This window comes from Maniola hyperantus, chromosome 14 (assembly GCF_902806685.2).
Source record: "Maniola hyperantus chromosome 14, iAphHyp1.2, whole genome shotgun sequence".
NCBI lineage: Eukaryota > Metazoa > Arthropoda > Insecta > Lepidoptera > Nymphalidae > Maniola > Maniola hyperantus.
This window is the reverse complement of record NC_048549.1, coordinates 2,400,264-2,424,404: the sequence shown is the minus strand read 5'-3', so window position 1 is coordinate 2,424,404 and position 24,141 is coordinate 2,400,264. Positions and strand designations below refer to the sequence as shown.

Sequence of the window (24,141 nt, the reverse complement as noted above, 5' to 3'; positions counted from 1 at the left end):
GCCGTGTTTCTAATGTTCGCGTGTTTAGAACCAATTTTCATACAAACCCGCCCGTGGTCCAACCAATACCCGATACACTTATCTTGAGGAATGCTGGCTCCCGCGCTCAAAGTGGGATCACGAACATCGAAAGTTTGGAACAATAAGAAATAAACACGAAGAAAAAATTGGACTATTCTAGAATATTTAGGACAATCCCAGAAAATCTTGAAACATTACAAAATATTTTGGCAATATGGTACTATTCTACCATCTTACGAGGTTCAACTATATTTTTAGAATGCACCTATTGATTTATTATGCATAACGCAAGAGAAACTTTGACTATTCCAGAATATATTGACATATTGGAGATGTCTCTGAACAAGTTCAAAGTTTTCATAAAACGTAAACTAATTGAAAAATCCTATTACAATGTAAAGGATTATTTAAATGATAAGCAAGCTTGGTCTAATAAGTTTCAATAATTTTGTAAAGTGGTGATAATAAAAAGAATACCCGGCTGAGTTTGTTGTGGGCTCTTCTCAGTCCTGGGCGCGTTTGGAACCCTCGTAGCTTTAGTTTTAAGTTTGCGTAATAATTATCACCACTATATCTTAGAAATCCAACATCTGACCATCAAAAAGAGTTATTAATTACCTATTTCGAATAAATCATTTGACTTTGACATATTTTATGCTGATAGGCAGAATTTGGCTGTACCTTTTTGTTTTTGTAATATCTCCACTGTTTACCCATATTCGCAATTAAGAAATTTAAATTTGAATTTGAATAGCTGCATATTGTGGCCGATTCTCTTGTACACAATCTCTAAACTAAACTAAACTAGCGGCACGCTATGATGGCCGGTTTGACGTTTGTCCGCTCATGAAGTTCCGTATTAATTGATAACGACTTTGAAGGAAATAATTGTATTACTTTATTGACGATAGTGATGTGCAGAGATTCATAAATTTATCGAATGTAGTTTTAGGTTTAGGACTCAAAATTTATTTATTAAATTGATTTCTTAAATGTATACAAGTGTAGAAAAATCAGTTTGCACCATTTAAGGGGTGAATGTACTTGTGAATATGAACAATTTTCACTATGTGGACAAACCTCTGAAATCGCAAAAAAATATCAATAAATTTTTAAAAATGGAATCTAATACGATCGTCACATAGGATCGCTGGCTAGCACAACTACTACCTCCGGCAAACTCGCGTCAATGCTCAATGCAAAACAAAGCAGTTTCGAATTGACGTTGCTTCGAAAAGTATAAACTGTCAGTGCAATGCGATTGTGATATAGTTTTGACCTGGCTTTGGATTTCAAATATTGATACTGCATTACTGTTGACCCTTGCTCGTTAATTTGGACTCTGTTCAAGCCCTTTGTTGTGGATTTCGTCGATATGACCGAACGTACGCAGAGAACTGTTCTAAATAGTCAGACACGTGAGTTCCTAATACGCCTTCGTAACTATTTCGATCGTGAAGCTCAAAATGGAGGGCCAATTTTACCTATAACGTCAGTGGTTGAACGCGTAGCTGATGCGCTTAATATTGGACAACGAACTGTTAGACGGATAACTAAAAAAAAATATGGCGAGACTGGCACAGAAGAAAATAAACTTCACACACCAAAAAAGAGAAAACGAGCAAAACCAGTCGTAGGCATCGATAGCTTTGATGCCGATGCTATCCGAAGACATGTTTACGGCTACTATTTACAGAAGGAGTATCCAACAAGAAAAAAGTTGGTGCATTCACTGAAGGAAGCTGGATTATTCTTCGGTGGGGAAAGTTCTTTAACGAAGATTTTGAAGACCATTGGATTTCGATACAAAAAATGTAACAAACGCAAAATATTGATGGAAAGATTTGATATAGCGATGGCAAGGTATACTTTTTTACGGCAAGTGAAAGAAATCAAAAATTGGCAAAATGTTGTGTTCTTGGATGAAACATGGCTTAATGCTAACCATACTGTAGGCCGTTCTTGGAACGATGACACAGCAGCATCTACTTCCAAAGTTCCTGTAGGAAAAGGATCGCGACTTATAATTTGTCACGCCGGAACCATCAACGGGTTTGTCGAAGGTTCTCTCATGGCTTTTGCGTCAAAAACCACTGGAGACTATCATGAAGACATGAATGGAGAAAAGTTTACTGAATGGTTTACCTCAATGTTGTGTAGCCTCCCTGAACCATCTATTATAATTATGGACAACGCCCCATACCACTCGATGCAAATTGACAAGCCACCTGCCCAATCCCAAAAGAAAGCTGATATCGTCGCATGGCTTCGTAAAAATGGCGTAGATGCAAACATGAATATGTTAAAAGCGGAATTAGTACGTCTTTTAAAAGAAAACAAACCAACCAAGATCCGATACGTCATTGACGAAATAGCATTAGAACATGGGCACAGAGTTATACGGTTACCGCCTTACCATTGTGAGTATAATGCGATTGAGTTGGTGTGGGCTCAAATTAAGGGATATGCTGCAAGACACAATACAGAACCCCCATTTACCACAAAAAAAATGCTAAAATTATTAGAAGAAGCTTGTGAACATGTGACTAAAGGAGACTGGGAAAAGGTTGTGAATAGAACTGTTAAATTAATAAGGGAAGATTATGAAAGAGATGTGAAAATAGATAATATTATAGAAAACGAACATATAATTATTAATGTATGTGATGATAGCAGTGACGACAGTGAAAATAGTAGTATGGACGAATCTGATTAATTATGGCCTTTTGTGGCACCTTTTTCGGTATCTTTTGTATTCATATGTTTCTTGTGTGCATATAAAGTATGTATATTCATTTTCGTTCAAATATTCAGTTCGTTCAAATAAATTAAATAAACATATACATTTTTGTTTTATTAAACCTATTTAATCAGGTACAAAAACAAAACTTAATTGTTTTTTGTTCGAGAATAAATTGACATTCCACATCACTATTGTAATGTGTCAAACCGGCCATCATAGCGTGCCGCTAGTGTAAATTACCAGGTCTAAATCTAGTGCTATCCTTTTCCGCAAGCAACATTATGAAAGGGATTGCAATAGATTTAGACGTGCCATTTTAGTTTAGTTTAGAGATTGTGTACAAAGGAATTAGCCCCATTGTTTTACTATGCGTAAATGTGCGTAACTCAGGGACATTTGTCTCAATCAAGATTTCAACGACACCTATAGGCTCGCTAAGGCTTCACTAAAAATCATGGTAAAACGAACCTCGAAAGTTATAATTAACTACATCAAAATTTTAGGAATGTCTAGTCGATGTTAGGTAATCTGTATAGAGAAGTTATGGGTATGGAAAAGGTAAAAAAGAAGGGTGTAATTTGCAAAGTAGGCAATTTTAGAATGAAGATGGTATACAAAATGGAATTCAATACGTGAAACGAAACGTGAATACCTGCTTGTATAGATGGCACTGCCTACGAGTATCTCAGTCATCACATCACAGTGTAAAAAATGTATGCAATATTTAAAAAAACATACATAATAAAAAAAGAGAACATAAAAGAATTTTAAACAAAACATTTAACAGGCCATCGCTTCAAAATTCCAGACCATTATCCATAAAACACCTACACGCAATAATCTGGCTGAAAATACATTGAAAGACCGCGCATATAAACTTGTGAAATTACTGCTAAAATGTATGAATAATTACGTCTATAACGATAACGATGAGAATAAAGTACAAGTTCTTGAATATTTTGGTCTTCATAAAATATAACAAGTTAATATAACGCTGGAATTGTTGGTTATAGGTTTAATATTTGATGTTGCATCGATGAGGTAACTGAATATTATTTAAATTTATCTTTCACCAATCACCTTTACGCACAAGAAAGGTTATTCCTAACAAAAAAGTTTACGGTCTACTGCAACTCGTATTTGCTTTTCCAGTCTTAATTTTGACAGCTACATTGATCACGATTTTTGTTTAGAATAGCCCTTCTATAAGTACTAATTTAGTTCATCATCATCATCAACCGATAGACGTCAACTGCTGGCGATAGGTAAGGACTTCCACACACCGCGGTCTTGCGCCGCCTGAATCCAGCGGCTCCCTGCGACTCGTCTGATGTTGTCCGTCCACCTAGTGGGGGGTCTTCTATCACTGCGTCTTCCGGTGCGCGGGCGCCATTCCAACACCTTGGGACCCCAACGTCTATCGGTTTCACGAACTATGTGCCCTGCCCATTGCCACTTCAGCCACAGAATATGTAATAGTACTAACTTCAGCTTCGTAACCCGTTGAGCTATGTCGGTTACTCTAGTTCTCCTACAGAAATGAGGAGATTCATCTCTGATTTGATCACGTAATTTAGTCAACGTATTTAGTTCAATGATATTTATTTACCACATGGAACTATGAATCAGGTAAGCTTGTTACTCTAGGTAGGTAACTAGTATTTGCTCGCGACTTCGTCTGCGTGGACCACACAAATTTCAAACCCCTATTTCACCCCCTTCATAATAGCTATCTGTATGCCAAAGAGCCCGATCCATCGAGTAGTTTAAGCTGTGCGTTGAAAGATCAGAGTCACCTTTTCCTCTTATATGTATATTTTAGATTTACCATCAGGCCACAGATTCTTATCTATGGGTAAACAATATAAATCTTGGTTATTCTAAGTACTGACTGTACCTAAGTAGTAAGTACTAGGTGATCCAAAGGACTCGAGCTCTTTAGCCCTTTATTTTAAGGCTCGGAGTTCTTTTTAGAGCTTAGCTAACGGAAGAGTCTAAAAAAGAGCTCACTCGTAAAAAAAAAGCTCGAGTCTTTTTTTGGGCTGAGCCTTTATTTAAAAGCTTGAAGACGTGGAGTCCTATTTTGGGCTCCAGTCTTAAATTTGAAACGTTAAGTTTTTTAAACCCTTTCAATAGAAGAGTCTTTTATTAGACTACAAGCCCCGAGAAAAAGGCTCTTGAATAAAAAGGGCTCGGGGCTAAAGAGCTTTTTAGTCTTTTAGCCTTCAAGTCTCATAGGCGTCTTAAAATTAGGGCTAAAAGGCTCGAGCCCTTTGAAACACTAGTAAGTACCATATTATTCTTCATTTGTCACATCAAGGATACAATATATAGGTACCTGGCCACGCTCCCGGATTTGCTCTACCATTGTGCAGCACTTTTCACACGCAGTGAACTGTTTAAAAATCAAATTTATTCTGCCCTAGTGCGCAATTTACGGTTACTTGATATAATTTACATGATTTTATTCTTATCTCTTTAGATGGTTGCTTTTAATTTTTCCGAGCACGTTTTTGTCGAGATTTCATAGTTTTAAATATTTTTTTCATACGCTTTATTCGACACGTTACACAAAGGAATTCATATGAAATCTTTCCTCACCTACTTAAGTTTATGTTTTAATCCGTCTAAATATGACATATTTTATAGTTTAAAATTATAATTATAAATTATATTCATTACGTATTTTATTTTTACTCACCCAAGTTTCGTTACTCAAAAGGAAAAAGGAACCCTTATAGGATCATTTCGTTGTCTATCTGTCTGTCTGTCCGTCCGTCCGGCCGTCCGTCCGTTAGTCCGTCCAGCCGTCCGTCCGTCCGTCTGTCTGTCTGTCTGTCTGTCAAGAAAACCTACCTAGGGTATTTCCCGTTGACCTAGAATCATGAAATTCGGCAGGTAGGTAGATCTTTTTTTTATTTTTTTATTTTATTTTATAGCACACGTAAGGGGGAAAATCCGGAAACCGTCTTATAATTTAGTTTGTTTTTTACATTCTTAGTTAAAAACTACCTAATTGTACCATACAGTACCTAATTGAAAAAAAAACATCATCATCCTCGAATAGCTAGTTTTTCAAACAAAATTCTCTACCTCAAAATTCCCACAGAATTATTTTAAAAGGAATGGTAGAATTATTATAACATTTTATGGATCAAATAAATCAAATGCTAATCCTGTCTTTCTCGGTGCAGCGTGTTGGACGTTAGTAATAATGAGTTATGGGAAATCTATTTGGGTTCTCACGTAGGTTGTATTGACGAAATGAACTTAGTAATGATACAAACAAACAATTCGTGCATGCCTAGTATTTTACGTGGGTATCATATTTAGAGGGCTAACATCTATTGGAAATATGTTGTACGGCAATAGTGTAAGTACCCTTATTATAAATGCGAAAGTGTGTTTGTTTGTTGGTTTGTCCTTCGATCACGTCGCAACGGTGCAACGGATTGACGTGTTTTTTTGCATGGGTATGGATAAAGACCTGGAGAGTGACATAGGCTACTTTTTATCCCGGAAAATCAAAGAGTTCCCACGGGATTTTTAAAAACATAATTCCACGTGGACGAAGCTAGTCCGTACCCTTATATAAATGCGAAAGTGTGTTTGTTTGTTGGTTTGTCCTTCGATCACGTCGCAACGGTGCAACGGATTGACGTGTTTTTTTGCATGGGTATAGATAAAGACCTGGAGAGTGACATAGGTTACTTTTTATCCCGGAAAATCAAAGAGTTCCTACAGGTAAAAAACCTAAAAAAATTATCTCTGTTTCTCTACATCGTATATTTCGTGGGTATAAAAGTATAGTCCATACAAAATGACACCTCATGCGCCATTTTTACTCTATGGGTCAACTGTCAACACTTTGACATGCAGGTTACTTCACGATGTTTTTCCTTCACCAGATATTTAAATTCTTAAAACGCACTCAAGTTAGAGGTGCGTACCCGGTATCGGACCCCTGACTATACAGTGGCGTGCACAGGTTTGAAGCCATGGTACGCATTAGTTAGCTAGGAATCTGTTCATTAGCAGGTCAAAATGAAAAATATGCATTGAACTATTACAACTGGGGTAAGCAGTGCATTTATGCCTCTATGACCTGCACGCCCCTGTGACTATACCTACTTACAACGCGAACGGTACGAAAATGCCTATATGATCAGCTGTATATGCATGTACCTACGCAGATGGATTGAATTTGATTGGATACCCAAAAACCATCTAACGGCAGGCACAATTCTTTGCGAAGACATCGGTCTGTTTACGAAACACAATATCAAAACAAAGTGTTCTAATAGGCTTTAATTTTATACAGCAGGTCCATAACTTGTGCAACTCATAGAAGCATAAACGCACTGCTTACCCTCATTGTGAGAAATCAATGCTTATTTTTCATTATAACCTGCCGTAAAATAAGTTCATACCTAAATGCATACCCTGTCTTGAACTCCTGTGCACGCCACTGGTAGGTAGGTAGTTCGTACAACCGATAGACGTTGGGGTCCCAAGGTGCTGGAATGGCGACCTCGCACCGGAAGACGCAGCGTTGGAAGACCCCCCACTAGGTGGACGGACGACATCAGACGAGTCGCAGGGAGCCGCTGGATCCAGGCGGCGCAAGACCGTGGCGTGTGGAAGTCCCTACAAGAGACCTTTTTTTAAAAATTTATTTATTCTTATTAATTGTACAGGTTTCTTACATTTCTATCTCGCCAAACTGGTGAGTCAGTTTGTTGGCGAGGTGGCGCTCTTAATAATATGTACATATGTAACTTATTAATTACTATTCCATACACCTTTATCTATACTTATAATAAAACTGTACTACACACTAATTTAACCCTACCTACTTTACCTATGTCCAGCTGTGGACATCTATTGGTTGTTGATGATGATGATGATGACAAGTAGGTAGATTTTTTGCGTTCCGTATACCCGAACGAAGTCTCATGGACTGAGTTTTGCACCAATGTCTCTATACTCCGAGAACTCGGCATTAAACAACGTCGTTCGACGTTAGTAGAGTCAAATACTTAAGTTCTTCGGTCATCTCTCCCCGCGGCGTGAGAGTGACTCCATTGAGCGTCTTATAGTGCAGAGTAAGGTGGAGGGATGGCCCAGTTTGGCAGAGTTTATACACCTTTGAGATCATTATGGAGAACTCTCTGGCATGTAGGCTTACGATGTTTTTCTTCTCCCGTTGGCACCCATCGGGCACGAAACCCTAAAAATTATTCTTTAATTTTATGGGACATTTGTATGATAATTGCACCCGTTAAAACCCAAATGTCACTGTCGTAAAGAGACAACAGGTTTGTGGCACCCAGACCCTTGTCACTGGGACAGGTCTTGTAGGTCACTCCTGGGCATCAGCCGACCTTCACGACAGGCTCTCATCATCATCATGATCAACCCATCACCGGCTCACTACAGAGCACAAGTCTCCTCTCAGAGTGAGAAGGTGAGAAGGCCCGTCCGTCCCCGTTCATAGGGAACCAGCGACAATCCATCAGGTTTCTTGCCATCAACCCGACTGATCGTATCGCTTAGACAGCCATGCTTAGGCATACTGAGCTCCTTTGGCAAGAAAGTCCGTGGATACCAAAATCAACCTTTTTCCACACGGACATCTGTGCTGATGGCACGAAAACTTTCGTTATATTATATTAGTGTATTATCAAATAACTAGCTCATTCCCGCGACTTCATCCGCGTGGACTGCACAAATTTCGAACCCCTATTCACCCCCTCAGGGGTTGAATTTTTAAAAATCCTTTCTTGGCGGATGCCTATTGCCTACGTCATAATAGCTATCGGCATGTAAAATTTCCAGGCCGATCCGTCCAGTGGTTTGAGCTGTGCTTTGATAGATCAGTCCGTCAGTCAGTCAGTCACCTTTTCCGTTTATATGTATAGATTTAATAAACGATTGCACACGTGTTCAGAAACATTTACTCAACACCTAAAAATAAATCGTAATTTGAATACATTAACATAATCATGTCGAAAAATAACACGTTTACCGAATTTCGCTAGTAAGTAGGTACTGGTTCTAGCAGTTCTGTAAGAAAAAAACACATTAATTATTATTATTATAAGTATTAAAAGGTCTTTCTCTTTGGGAATACATTTTATAAGGAAAGAATAATACTATTATAGGTGATGTCATCATGATAATGAATTGTATACTTTCGTAGTAATTTAATAATTCCAATTTTCGTTTTTGCCCTAAAATATTCACGGTGTTTGCTTATTCGTAATTTAACTATTGCATCATTAATTCTGTCTTCAAAAACAGGATTGAATAAATTTTATATAAAAAACCGGGACAGAGTCGCGCTCCGAGGGTTTTCCGTACTCGGGTATTATTTTCGACATTTTGCACGATAAGTCAAAAAACAGTTAAAATCTTGGACGAATGATGGTTAAAATATTCTGAAACAGATTATATGCATGCATAGTTTTTGATTTATCGTGCAAATTGTCTAAAAAAATACCCGATTACGGAACTATTGGGTATTGCGAGTCTGACTCGCACTTGGCCGGTTTTTGGCAGTTAAACACATTTCATAAATTCGACATCGGTACTGTGGAGATAAATAATTAAATAAATAATTTGTACACCAAACTCCTCTATTAAAATTGGACTAAATATTCCATAACAGAACCAATTTTCAATTTATGTCATAATAATTATTTCCGCATGCTGCATAATATCTCTGCCTGTTCAGTTCAGTACCGTGGGCGTACATTTTGTCGTATGCTAATCGCCCATGTTTGTGTGGGCGCGAAGGTTTTTGCAACTTGTTTTAAACTATAATAATATGTATTAGGAAAATGGACCACATCATAGAGCGCAGTTGTCAAGTTATAAAACGAAATGAAATGAAATTAGATGATATTTTCGATCTGTAATTTTTATGTTATATATAGAATAAGTTTGGTATTTTTGTTTATTGTATCTGAATAAATGAATGAAATTATTTACTTGTAAAAATATGATGAATATGGAGTGTTTATACACAACATTTTTTTTAAACCAGAATTCTATTAATTCAACACGTTTATGCAAAATATCCATTAAAAATAGCAATAACATAATTAAGCTCAATGCCTCGCTACGGTGGTATCGATAAGGTTTTAGATTTAATTTAATTTATTTTAGTTTTAATTTAATATTGTTTTTTTTTAATTTATTTAGATAATATTTCTTTGTTTAAATACTTTCTGTGCTACAAACTCAATTAAGCTCAAAATATTAGTTCACAGGAAATAACTTTTCAGGAAGTCTACGCTTCATTATACTGAAGAGATTTTTTATCTCGAGAAATTAAAGATGGATTTAATTAATTTATGATTTTGTAAAGCGGTGATAATAAAAAGAATACCCGGCTGAGTTTGTTGTGGGCTCTTCTGAGACCTTGGCGCGTTTGGAACCCTCGTAGCTTTAGTTTTAAGTTTGCGTGATAATTATCTTCACTATATATCTAACAAATCCAACAACTGACCATCGAAAAGAGTAATTATTTATTACCTATTTTGAATAAATCATTTGACTGGACTTTGACTTTGAATAGATTTTTTTTAGAATTTAAAAGAATAGTAAAAGGTACCTATTTGTTATTTTACCTATATACCTACATTTCAATAGTTATTTACCAAACATAGTAATAGATACATGTGTTTCACTATGTAGGTAGGTACTTAGTTTTCCAATAAAGAGGAGCCTTGGCATATTTATGTTAATGTACATCGATCGCTAGGTATGTCACATTAGTTAGTCATATAGCGTTGTACGGAAACAATACCAATTACCAATAGGTATTGTGTTTTGATGTGACGAATAAACTATAGGTACAACATACAAGGTCTGACTCGCACTTGGTCGGTTTTTAGGGTTCCGTACCTCAAAAGGAAAAACGGAAACCTTATAGGATCACTTTGTTGTCTGCCTGTCTGTCTGTCAAGAAACCTACAGGCTACATCCCTTTGACTTAGAATCATGAAATTTGGCAGGTAGGTAGGTCTTATACCAGACATTCGGGAAAAAATCTGAAAACCGTGAACTCGTGGTTACATCACAAGAAAAAAATTAAAATGTGTTCATGCACATGTACCTATTGCTATTTGCAACTTTTAAAGTAAGATTACTATACCAAGTGGGGTATCATATGAAAGGGCTTTACTTGTACATTCTAAAACAGATTTTTATTTATTTTTAGGCATAATAGTTTTTGATTTATCGTGCCAAATGTCGATAAAATACGATGGTAGTGCGGAACACTCAGTGCGCGAGTCTGACTCGCACTTAGCCGATTTTTTTTCTCTCTATCATGATTTCAGTAAGTTCGCGGTTACTACCTACGTCTGGACCATATCTTGCGCCTCAATCGCCTAATCATTCATCAAAAAAATAGATTTTCTAATTTTTGAATTCACGTTCTAGAAACAAATATTTGGGTTTTCCCATTTTTACAAAAGTCTGTATAATAAGAAACACAGATAAATAATTTCTAGAAAGTACCTATGTATAAAATTTCCTTGAGCTTTAATAATATTCAAATGAGAACCAAACTACGTTTGTATGGAGACCACTGGGGAGCGCGCTAAGGAAACTTCTCTTAATTAATCAGTCAAAGCAATAAATACGTCAGTTTTGTAAACGGATGATTTAATCGCGCCCACAGGCAAACCCACGTGGCACTGCTTGGTTAGCAAAAGTGTGAAGTAAATCCAGGTGTAGGTTTCATCATCGAGGTCGTTTGCGATCAATATTTGACTTTGTATAGCGGGCCAAACATTTTGTGGACTTTATGAAATTTGAGATGGTAATTATTGATCAACTTATTGTAGGTATAGTGCATGTTTTTCTTAATTTTCCTAACAATCTCTACGTTCATTTTAAATATTTACCTTGGTCTCCGTTAAAAATCTTATCTAAGTGTACTAAAAATATTTTTTACATGCGACCTCTCCTGGAATCGCGCCCGACGCTCTTTACCCGTAGTGCAAGATTTTATGTCTTACCAAACGGTGCTAGAATTCGAGAGTCGAAACACAATAACATCAAAATAAAATGGACCTAAAGAGCCTTGAATTGAAGTCAAATATTAAATGCCACTGATTTTAATTTCGCAATGTTTCCGCTTGGAGCGCTGGCTGTAGAAGTGTAGACAAACTTGAGCTCTAAAACAAGGCATTTAAGATCCAGTTTACTGTAACGCGGAAGTATTTCGACTCTCGAATTTGGTTTGGTTTGGTGAGACGTAAAATCTTGTACTACGGGTACTGGCCGATAAGGTATTCACTTGCTGCCAGTGATGACATTTGTGATATGTATGTTCACTCAGTACTGAAGTGACTGTTAATGCCATCTAGTAGTGACACGTTGCAGCTATCGACGCGGGTTCGAATCCTGCCGGTCCGCAATTATTGAAATGTATTTAAAATTATTTAGAAATTTTCTTGAAGTGTAGATAAAACAACACTATAAAAAATTATAAAATACTAGCTGATGCCCGCGACTTCATCCGCGTGGATTTGGGTTTTTAAAAATCCCGTGGGAACTCTTTAATTATCCGGGATAAAAAGTATGTCCTTCCCCGGGATGCAAGCTATCTCTGTACCAAATTTCGTCAAAATCGGTTGAACGGATGGGCCTTGAAAGGCTAGCAGACAGACAGACAGACACACTTTCGCATTTATGATATTAGTATGGAAGTATGGATGGATATGGATAATTTTCAGCAAAGTCACGGCGCACGCGTGCTGCCACTAAAGTATACTGTTAGATGTATTTCATAAATAACGGGCCGCGATAATCGCGTGTCGCGCCGATTTGTTTAACTTGCTACGAAGCTTGCCGTAAGTGTACCGATCTTAAAGGTACGGACAGACGTGCTCATTACTAGCACGAAAGCATGCTTTTATTGAGCAAGTGCTCATTAGTAGCACGTGTGTCATGTAATGAGCATGCTTATTTCGAGCATGCTCAAAAATCAACCGACGTTTGATTTTCGAGCATGCTACCTGAGGCGCGGGTAGAAGGGGGCGTGCTCCGAGCGCGTCTGAACAGGGTTTGCTTATTAGCATGTACTCAGTACAACATACAACATATAACTCTACAGTTTATTTAAGCATGCTTATTGCTGGCAAATGTGAACAGTTGCATGAGCATGCTAACATTAAGCTAGCATAAAAGCACGCTTTTTTTGAGCACATCTGTCCGTACCTTGGCGAGTCGCCGAGGATAAGCGGAAAAAACTGGTTTGCTAGATCAAATGTTTTAGGTATTTACTATTAAATAATGGCCTTGCTAAAAATATACAATATACCTAAAGACATTGTCTAAAGAATGTGCTACTTTGATACACAATAGGAAGTACTTCACTCGATCAAATAAAATCTTGAAATAAGCCGAAAAAAAAGTCTAATACGAATTATTTAATACTAAAATTTCTGACTTGGCAAATAATTTGTATATGGTAATATTTGTCTTTAAGTACTACAGAGAACCTGCTAAATTTTGGTTTTCAACAGGACTCCTACAATTTATTAAATTCAAATTTAACGTTTGAAACACAGAATTTGAACGTTGCCAAGCGGTTTACTTCAAAGCCGCGGTGCCCGCCTCGGTGACTCGCCTTAACTAGATGTGGGTGGGCCCGAGCTATGTGAGTTTGTAATTTTACATACATACTATTCATATTCTTCTTTTTTTTTCTACATATAAGAATGAATCGCTGAATGTGTTGCTAAGCGCAAATCTCGAGATCAGCTGAACCGATTTCTTTTTTATAATATTCCTTGAAGTACGAGAATGGTTCTTAAGGAGAGAAAAAATTTAAAAAATTGCCTGAAAAAGTCTAAAAACAACACTTTTTTATATTCACATAGAAAAGATTCGTAAAAATACTTAAAAGTCAATTTGAACTATAATACCATACCATTAAGTTTAAATGTTAGTAGAGGGGTTTCGGGAAGGCCAAACAATTGAATGACGAAGAAGTTATTTAGTAAATAATACTTCTCAGTATGAGCTACTGAGAAATGGCTATGACTGATCGCTCCGTCTAACTAATACCTATTTAAGTTCTTATCTAACTTCATTGACCAAATAGTTTATAATACATATACAAAACTGTCAAAATAGCTAATTCCTCATGTTATTCCCCAGTTAAATATTTGATTGAAAAATCGGTTCTTGAAATAATAAACAGAACTTGTTATAATACGCCGGAATGGAAAAAAAACAAAAATCGTCTCACTGACCTTAATAACCATAACAATTAATTATTATCGAACCTTTATCAAAGGTGGCACGATTAGATAAGCCTATCAATAAAATTAACGGAATGATGAACGGTTTATTTCATCTCAGATATGTCGTGATGTAACGGACTATATCAAAAAAGTCATGGATGGCTGAGAATTTGATTGACAATCTTATCGTGAGATCATTAGTGAAAGTAATTTCCTGACTATTCATCTTTCAATAAACTAAATTACATAAACAAATTGCTACATATAATGTTGATGGTTATTATGTTATTGAAAAGACAAAAATAGTGTACCCTTAACTTCACAACTTGGAACATCGGCGTAAAGTTGCCTGTCTATCGGTATTCTACAGGATATATGTCGAAGAGTGTGTCCAGGAATTTTGTGACCCTTTCACGTTTCTACTATAGTATATCAATGTTTTCAAGGGTAGTTTTTAACAAGGGTAGGTTGAAAGATTATGAAATTGTATCTTTAAGCATGAAACAATCATCATTTAACTATTTTTACCCATATTTACGTTTTTAATGTTATTGTATAAATTTTGACAACAAGGGGTAGTTTTCACCCCTATAAAACAAAAAGCGTACAACGACACAATATAGAAAATGAACTAGAGGGTGAAATAAGCCTAATCCCAAATTTTTGTACAAATCAGTGCTGGACGAAAAAATTGCGAAGTTTTACCATTTTTTTAGCTTCATTTCCTGGACTATTATTTTACCTACCGCAAGACATCGTCAAGGTTTGCACCCATTCGTAGTCGAAATTCCACGGACACGTACGAAGCGATTTGCCTATTCGTTTCGTATTTGAACTGCTAGGATACGGAACGCCTTCTGGCATCAGTTTTCCCCTCGACTCTTAATATAGGTACCTTTAAGTCAAGAATGAATAGATATCTTCTAGGCAAGTGCACTCCATCTTAGGCTGCATCATCACTTGCCAGCAGCTCTGATTGCGGCCAAGCGCTAGTCTATTTACAAAAAACCTTTTTTGATAGGGGTCTATATTATAGAGAGCACAGTTTACATGCGAAATTAATCCCGCTGTCTCTTATGCCTTGAACCATATCGTGTGACAAAGTAACGGGCTATCAGTCTAGGGCTGACGTCACTAAAATGGCGCCCACGAGCATTAGCAATTTGCGAGACTTATATTATTGAAAGTAAATAGAAAATAGAAACATTGCCAGTGCGTTCGCGTACCGTTCTTGTTAGAATTATTTTTCTCTTATTAGAACTTGGTGAATCCACTAGCGTGTGTCTTAATAGAAATTAATTTTCCTAAGTCCGATAAGTTTCCTCTGAGAATGAGAAGGGTTTAGGCCATAGTCCACCACACTAGCCAAATGTTGATTGGCAGACTTCACACACCTTTGAAAACATTATGGAAAAATCTTACTTCAACTACACTTCAAGGAAATTTCTAAATAATTTTAAATACATATCAAAAATTGCGGACCGGCAGGATTCGAACCAGCATCTCCTGGGATCGCACCCGACGCGCGACTCTGACCGCTACGAGTAAGCTACGGTTCGCTTGCTGCCCATGACGAAATTTGTGATATGCATGTTCACTCAGTACTGAAGCGACTGTTAATGCCATCTAATAGCGACACATTGCAACTATTTTTGATAGGTAGTTAAAATTATTTGGAACCCTTGTTTTACTATGTACAACAGACAAGCCCTCGGGGACTAGGCAGGTTATTTTACAATTTATTCCAGCAACAGTACCTACTTTAGATAGTAGTTATGGTGCAGGACTTCACGTATACGTCTTAACCACGCACTTATACGCCTGCGGTGATGTCCCCAATATGTCGAGTGGGATTTGAATGCATTTCTTACTTACTTATTATATAAATTGTGACAAATTACGGAGTTCGTGCCCATTACATACATTATTATAATAATCTGATGCCCGCGACTTCACCCGCGTGGATTTAGGTTTTTAAAAATCCCGTGGGAACTCTTTGATTTTCCGGCATAAAAAGTAGCCTTTGTACTCCGTCCTTTGAACTATCTCTGTGCCAAAAATGAAGTCGATTGGTTGCTTAGTTAAGGCGTGAAGGAAGGACAAACAAGCAAACAAACAAACACACTTTCGCATTTATAATATTGGTATAGATGTAGGTTTTTTTGATTTTACATGTAAGTTCTGATTAGTCATTAGGAACTTGAGTCTTGTATTTTACTTTTTTTTAGGGTGCTTTTCCGACTAGCGAAGGTTATTATTGATCTTATTTGTAGAGACGAAAAAGTTCAGCATTCGCAAAGACATCAATATATTATATGATTCCGGTTCACTGCTAATTGTTGCGTTGCCAGGGCTTCTTTCTGCGATCAGCGTCTCTTCTTGGGCCACTTTTCTCGTCTTGACAATTAGCAAAAGTTGAGTGACTTATTAAGTACTTACCTACTTAAACAAAACGGAAGATTGCTGGACTGAATTGACTTTCTGAATTGAATTGACGGACTGGATTGAATTGCTGGTCAAGTTGCGATATCATCGTAATTATGACATGATACTATCAATAGGTTCCTCCTATTGATAGTATCATGTCTCTGTGTGTATTCTAAATGTGATGCGTACCTATAGTCATTTTGTTGCCTCGTCTATTTGGTTAAGTAGGTACCAACCTACTTATTTTTTTTTTTTATTATTATGCCCCGATCCTAGTTTTTTTTATATTCATTATAAGCGCACGCTTGACCACGATCACACCTGATGGGAAGTGATGATGTGGCCTAAGATGGGACGCGTTTGCCTAGAAGGTGCCTATTCACTCTTGTTTTAAAGATACCCGGATTGTAATTGTCAGGAAATACAGATCTAGGAAGAGTATTCCAGACCCTAGCCATGCGTATAAGGAATTATGACGCAAAGCGTTTCGTACGCGAAGATGGTATGTTGACGAAATAGGGGTGGAAACTCGCCCGGTGTCTTGCCGTACGGTGGTAGAAAGGTGAGGGAGGGACAAGATCGAACAGCTCCTGAGCACACTCTCCGAAATATCCTGTAAAAAACCGATAAACCGGCAACTTTTCGGCGGTGATCAAGACTCTGAAGATTTGATTTTGAACCCGATCTGCAACTGAATAAACGAGGTAGTAACCAACTGTTTTTTGTCCTGATCTCCCTAATAATTGTTATGCACTGGTTTCCCGCATGATATTATTACGGTTGATATTATAATAATACTGTTTATCCTAAACGCGGCACCGCTCGTTGTGATTACACTGCAAGTGTGTCAACGGTGTCACGAGAGACATCCTTACTTGCCGCTTTCTATTCGCCTTCGGGGTGTTTTCTTCCACGAAAAGACGATAATAAACTACATTATAATATTATGTACCAACTAACTACCAACTAGCTTATGCTCAGCGACTTCGTCCGCGTGGACAATACAAATTTCAAACCCCTATTTCATTCCATTAGGGCATTTGTGCACTCATCCGTGATTTTACGGATTCGTGAAATAAATACGAATCGAATGTACGTATTTGTATGATGGCCACTTCGAAGAATCACGGATACAAACCGAATACGGATGAGTGCACAAACGCCCTTAGGGTTTGAATTTTTAAAAATCCTTTCGTAGCGGATGCCTACGGGCTACGTCATAATAGCTACCTACCTGCCAAATTTCATGATTCTAGGTCAACGGGAAGTACCCTGTAGGTTTCTTGACTGACAGACAGACAACAAAGTGATCCTATAAGGGTTCCGTTTTTCCTTTTGAGGTACGGAACCCTAAAAAATTAGTGTTCATGAACAAATAAGTAGTAGGTATTTTCAACTTTCCAAGTAAGATTAATATACCAAGTGGGGTATCTGTTTTTGCTGTTCCGTGGGTATCATATTATGAAAGGGCTTTCTTTACCTGTACACTCTAAAACAGATCTTCATTTATTTTTATGCATAAAACTCTGTACACTCTAAAACGGTTTTTTATTTATTTTTATAGTTTTTGATTTATCGTGCAAAATGTCGAAAAAATACGACTGTAATACGGAACCCGGTGCGCGAGTCTGACTCGCACTTGGCCAATTTTTCACGTGAAAGAAAATATTCGTACCTAAACGGTGATTCCGCACTCTATCGTATGACCTTCATAGACAAGAAACCTTCTCAAAACGAATGCCTTCTAGTTCACCAAAAACTCCTAACAAGGTCTTTATATTATTATCTCGTAGATTCAAGTGTTTCGGCTATCTTCGTTAACATCTGGACCGTGACCGTGTAACTCTAAAGCACCTATACAGGGTGTAACCAGAACGCTAGCAAAAACAAAGATAGCACTGATGATTACTGATATATGACAAAAAACGCGAAAAAAATCCTATATTTTGTAAAAGTCACGAAATATTGCAAATAAAACATCTGACTGACACTAGAGGTCAACGAACGTTGCGCAAGTAGGCAATTCAGAGTCAATGCCACGTCGTAGGTGGGGCATTAACCCCAGTTCTAAACGCTATATATTGCGGGTTTGAAAAATACTTACTCAGTAAAACTACAAAATTAGGCAAATGGTTATATTGATATTGGATTGAGTTTAAATAGTATAACAATAACGCTAAGATTTTGCTAGCATTCTGGTTACATCCTGTATACATACATTTATGTTCATATAACCCTTAAAAAGTGCATAAGATTACAGTCCTTAAATAAAAAGTAATAACGGTTAAATTGCTATAACAATTGACATACGATTTGCATTTTAAAATATATAAAGCACATATGCCTACTTACAAGTTTATTCATTCAACGGCCTATAATTTTGATGAGAAAGTACCTCGTTAAGATCATTGTATAGGTATCGCACGTGGCTTGCGTAGAGGTGCGATCTGTTGGGAAAGCCTGTAGGTACCTACATATGTAACTAACACGTACAGTAAACGGCAGAAAATAATGTACATCGACCTTTAGAAGGAGATAGCGGATTTGTACGGCATTGTCTCTATCGTTGAGACTGACAAAACGTCATATAGGTATGTATGAGTGACATTAGAAAGTTCCATTGTCCACCTTCCATCTCCATCATCAGGCTCTTAAGAAATGAGTCCAAATTCGACTGTTCTGCCATATCATCATCATCATGATCAACCCATCGCCGGCTCACTACAGAGTACGGGTCTCCTCCCAGAATCAGAAGGGGTTTGGTCCATAGTCCACGCTGCGAGTGTCGAGTACGGATTGACAGACTTCACACACCTTTGAGAACATTATGGAGAACTCTCAGGCATGGAGGCTTCCTCACGATGTTTTCCTTCAGCGTTATGTGTCAGCAAGTGATATTTAATTGCTTAAAACGCACATAGCCCCGTAAAGTTAGAGGTGCGTACTGCGTTGCCCGGGATCGAACCCCCGACCTCCGATTAGGAGGCGGACGTTCTAACCACTAGGCTATCACAGCTTGTTCTGCCATATGCTATACAGAATTTAAAGGTCCGCTTCCCAACTCCATCATAAAAGATGCTCAATAGAACCATAATCATCTATTGTCATCATCAAAATATTAAATCAATCGGACACTTTGAATCAAAGTTTGAAATAGCTAAAAAACATTTAGGTACTTAATAATTTCGACTGAATAACGACATACGATTACGAACAAAGCAATCTAATATAATATTATGCTATTAGAAATACGATTAATTTATGTGTCTATTGGTCAAGGTGATAATAATGTAAACGTTTTGATTGTTGCAGGTAATTTATAGCACGATAACTACGTAAAAATATACAAACGAATCTATCAGGAAATATGGACAAGGATCTACGGACGATAGAGATTGGTAAGATTTACCAATAAGGTTTGGATCTTACATAAAGTTCGACGGCCTATAGGTAACCTTAGTCTCAAGTGCCTTTCAATGTTCATCAGGTTATTCCGTTTATCCACCTTAGAACAGCCACCCAGTTTTCCCCTCCAATTCTGAAATGGGTACCTTCAAACCAAGAGAGCATTGTCTAAGCAAGCGCGGAGTATCTTGTGGTGCATCATCACTTGCCAGCAAGTCTGATTGCAGCCAAGCGCTAGTCTATAACGTAAAAAAACTCTAGGATATCCTAAGGAAAGGAAGGACACACCTTCCTTCCGTAAGGAAGGTGTGTCCATTCAGCCCGGACTAAAAAATACTCGTCGCGCCGCAGAATCTTCAATTAAATACATATTCGCCGTCCGCATTCTCTAATCTGTGGCCGTCCGGGATGATAGACGGACAAACGTTTCCGACGTAAACGTACGCCCTAGGACGGCTATTTTAGAGAGGATAAACGGAATAGGCCAAAACATTTTTATTTTCTGAAACGTGGGCGAGGAATGTGGATACAGATGTTACACAATTGAATGCAATCGAAAGTTGTTTAATTGATATTCTTGTAAGGGATCAGCCAAATACAGTTAAAATTGGTTTTAACGGCCGACATCGAGGAGCCAATTAAGTATATCGAGTTGCAAAATCAGATAGCTATAAATAGCCGGGTCATTATTTATTTTATAATAGTCCTCTAAAACTCGGTCAGAATCGATACCTTTCGTCTTTTTAAACGATTTTGAAACCTTATTACATATAGTCAAATTGCATTATTTAATATTAATAAGAACTAAAAGATTGTAAGATGTAGAGACTAGAGATGAATAAAAATCTTAGATAATGATTTGATATGAAAAAGTTTATTACACCATGGGATAGGATTACAGGGTATAGCTAACTAGCTATTTAGTGTTCACGACATTTTAAACATTTGAATAAAATAGTAACATACATAATATTAAATGATACAGCTTATCCACTGCTTAGTAGTTTTAAAAAAATCTGCTATATTATTGGGTATATCTCCTACAATTTATCTAAGATCATAATGTAGTGAATTTCGAAAGTTTGGGCCATTTGATAAAATCAACAACATTTGCCCTTAGTCGAAGTGGAACAACATGCTCCATCTTCCTTTCTTTCATCTTCATTTTGTTTTCCATCGTCAGTGCAGGTACAATAATCGCATATCTTAAATCCACCATTTTCATCACGGCATACGCAAACGCATTTTGCTCCACCAGTTAAAATGCAAACGCATCCCGATCCCTCACATATTTTATCAGATGAATTTTCACACTTGCAATCTCCACAGATTTTCAATTCGGATTCATTCGTAGATCTTACGCATTGGCAATCGTCACAGCGTACTATTTTACCTTCACTATTCAGACAAATACAAATGCATTCCATTCCGTCTGTTAGAATGCATTCACAGCCTTCTTTGTCACATTTACCAGATACTTCTTTAGAGTCTGAAGTGCAAACGCAATCATCACAACGTTTAAATCCACCTTTTTCATCCCGGCATACGCAAATACATTTAGCTCCGTCAGTTGGAATGCAAACGCATCCCGACTTATTGCATTTCTTGGGAGCATTTATGCATTGACAGTCATTGCAACGAATTATTTTACCTTCAGAATTCAGACGAATACAAATGCAATCCTTTCCATCCGTTGTAATACACACACAACCTTCTTTGTTACAATTTTCTGATTCTTCTTTAGCGTCTGAAGAGCAAATGCAATCATCACAACGTTTAAATCCACCTTTTTCATCCCGGCATACGCAAATACATTTAGCTCCGTCAGTTGGAATGCAAACGCATCCAGACTTATCACACTTGCTTGAAGATTCGACGCACTTGCAATCATCACACTTCACTATCTTACCGTCAGAATCTTGGCAGATGCATACGCATTTTTTACCTTGAGTTGGAATGCATTTGCATTCAGCTTTGCTACATTGTTGCTCATCTTTTTCAGTAAGTTTAGAAGTGTCAGGCGAGCATGAACAATCGTCACAGCGTATGAATTTTCCTTCAGTGTCACGACACACACAAATGCAATCCGCTCCTCCCGTTTGAATACATACGCAATTTTCCTTCTCACATTTGCATGAGGACTCGTCACATTTACAGTTGTCACATCGTACGATGTTGTCCTTAGCGTCCAGACACACGCAAATGCAAGTTCTACCGTCAGTTGGAATGCAGAAGCATCCCGCCTTGTCACATTTCATGTCGCAATTGCGGTTCTTATTGATGGTCACTTTGCAGCAAGGCATTTTGGATTACTTGTTGTAATGTATCTGAAAGAGTAAAAAAAAAAAAATTAGATACCTAGTTATTCAAGTAATACGTAGGTTATCTCTATAACGTTGACCCCAAGAAAGGATTTCGAGAAATTCCGACGGGATTTTTACAAACTCAAAGTGGCAGAAAAGAGCTAGTCTCTCTCTGCGTCGATGATAGCATTGCTGAGAGTTGACACCCCTAATCATTATGGTAGAGGGTTTCTCGGGATAATAATGCGGTGGGCTTCCAGATCCTTCCGCATACGACTCTACTAAGAGTGCTATTTGGACTCTATAGGCTTAACGATTAGGTAAGTAACTATTGCCGATGTAAGTGGGAATAAAAATTAAGTGAAGTCAGGGCGTAACGTAAGTACTCTCCGAACACGAAGGAAACAAAAAAAGCCAAAGACCTTCCAAATTCGGTCACCCATCTAGTTATAGACTTGAATTAATATATATAAGATATATTTATGTCGTACGCGTGGATTTATGTTTTTAAAAATTCCCTGGGAACTCTTTGATTTCCCGGGATAAAAAGTAGCCTATGCCACTCTCAAGGTGTTTAACTACACCTATGCAAAAAATCACGTCGATCCGTTGCTCCATTGCGACGTGATTGAAGGACAAACCAACAAACCAATAAACCAACAAAGGAACAAACAAACACTTTCACATTTATAATATAATATGGGTACTGATTGATCTGATTTTATGCGTTATTGCAAATAGGCCACACGTCCCTAAAAACACGAAGATCACTAGAAACACGCACAAACAAAAAGAACTATCCAAAAATAAATGATTGAACGGTATAAAGATAACAATATGAATAAAAACACTATTATCAAAACACTCACGCTTTTATCTGCTCACAGTCGCTCTGTCGGCTATTACAAATAACACTGATAAGAGATAACAGAACTGCGGGCTTATATTCATTCATAATATTAACTCGTGTGCAAACGCGATGCGAAGTCATAGGGCCGTGCGCATACGGTAGGGGTTTCCTATCTATCATGCGTAATTACATATATTATATCTATCGTATGTCATTAATACGCATAATAAATCTATTAGTCTAGTGTTATGTTATGTTATGTTATATCTATGTTCGACTGCAGATGACGGTCCTGGGTTTTTATGTTAAGAAATCCATGCTAATATTATAGATGCGAAAGTGTGTCTGTCTGTCTGTGTATATGTCTGTCTGATAGCTTTTCACATCCCAACAGTTCAACCGATTTTGATGGATTTTGAGATAGCTTGCATCCCGTGGAAGGACATATTATGCTACTTTTTATCCTAGAAATATAAAGAGTTCCCATGGGATTTTTAAGAAATCTTAATCCATGCGGACGAAGTCGCAGGCATCATCTAGTTCTCAATAATTACTAGCCCGGAGTTAGGAAGTTGGCGGTGTTTCACCCCCGTGCCTAGGAGAACACGTAAAGCCGTCGGTCCTTCACCTGATCTCTCTCCGGTCATGTCGGATTTCCGTCCCATCGGGCTATGAGAGTGAGGGAATAGAGAGTGCACCTGTGTTGTGCACCTCCCTCGCAGTTGGCTAATCTACCGAGATTGGCCGCCGAAATTATGTCGGGAGGAAATTATTGTTATGATAACTACGGACACAAAGAAATTTCAATTTAAGTACCTACTAATTTTTGCCTAATAAGCCATAAGGGGACCGTTTCAATCAAAGTGAGTTTCTAATGAATAAGTATAGATCGTATGAACATAATATGACGTCATACTACTACATGTAGGTGACGTCACATACCATCTTGCATGAGCCCAGTGCAAACTGTTGCAACAAGTGATATTCAGCCGGTCGGAACGATTGGAACATGACTCATACTTGAATGATGTATGTTTTATTATTTTCATTCTATTTTTATTAATGACATATTTATTCTTAACTTTGACCTTACTACTTGATTTTAAGTGACGAAGGAATCTAGAT

The 24,141-nt window shown here is 37.5% G+C and overlaps 2 protein-coding genes across 6 annotated transcripts in view; one reads left to right on the top strand and one right to left on the bottom strand.

Moving 5' to 3' along the window:
- Window positions 1–24,141, top strand: part of LOC117988577 (uncharacterized) — a 109,098-nt gene that overhangs the window by 15,255 nt on the left and 69,702 nt on the right. The window lies entirely within an intron of this gene.
- Window positions 20,716–23,107, bottom strand: LOC117988576 (multiple epidermal growth factor-like domains protein 10). 2 transcript variants are annotated; one of them, XM_034975735.2, is made up of 2 exons: window positions 23,036–23,107; window positions 20,716–22,190 (listed from the first exon to the last, which is right to left on the bottom strand). In XM_034975735.2, the coding sequence occupies exon 2, from the start codon at window positions 22,164–22,166 to the stop codon at window positions 20,964–20,966; it is 1,203 nt and encodes a 400-aa protein (XP_034831626.1). In that variant the 5' UTR covers window positions 22,167–22,190; window positions 23,036–23,107; the 3' UTR covers window positions 20,716–20,963. The 2 variants fall into 2 exon arrangements, with proteins under 2 accessions (XP_034831626.1, XP_069358937.1); XM_069502836.1 differs by lacking the exon at window positions 23,036–23,107 and adding an exon at window positions 22,846–22,992.

Bases quoted from the DNA above. Each gene is read 5' to 3' on its own strand.
- LOC117988576 (XM_034975735.2), bottom strand. From the start codon at position 22,166: ATGCCTTGCTGCAAAGTGACCATCAATAAGAACCGCAATTGCGACATG.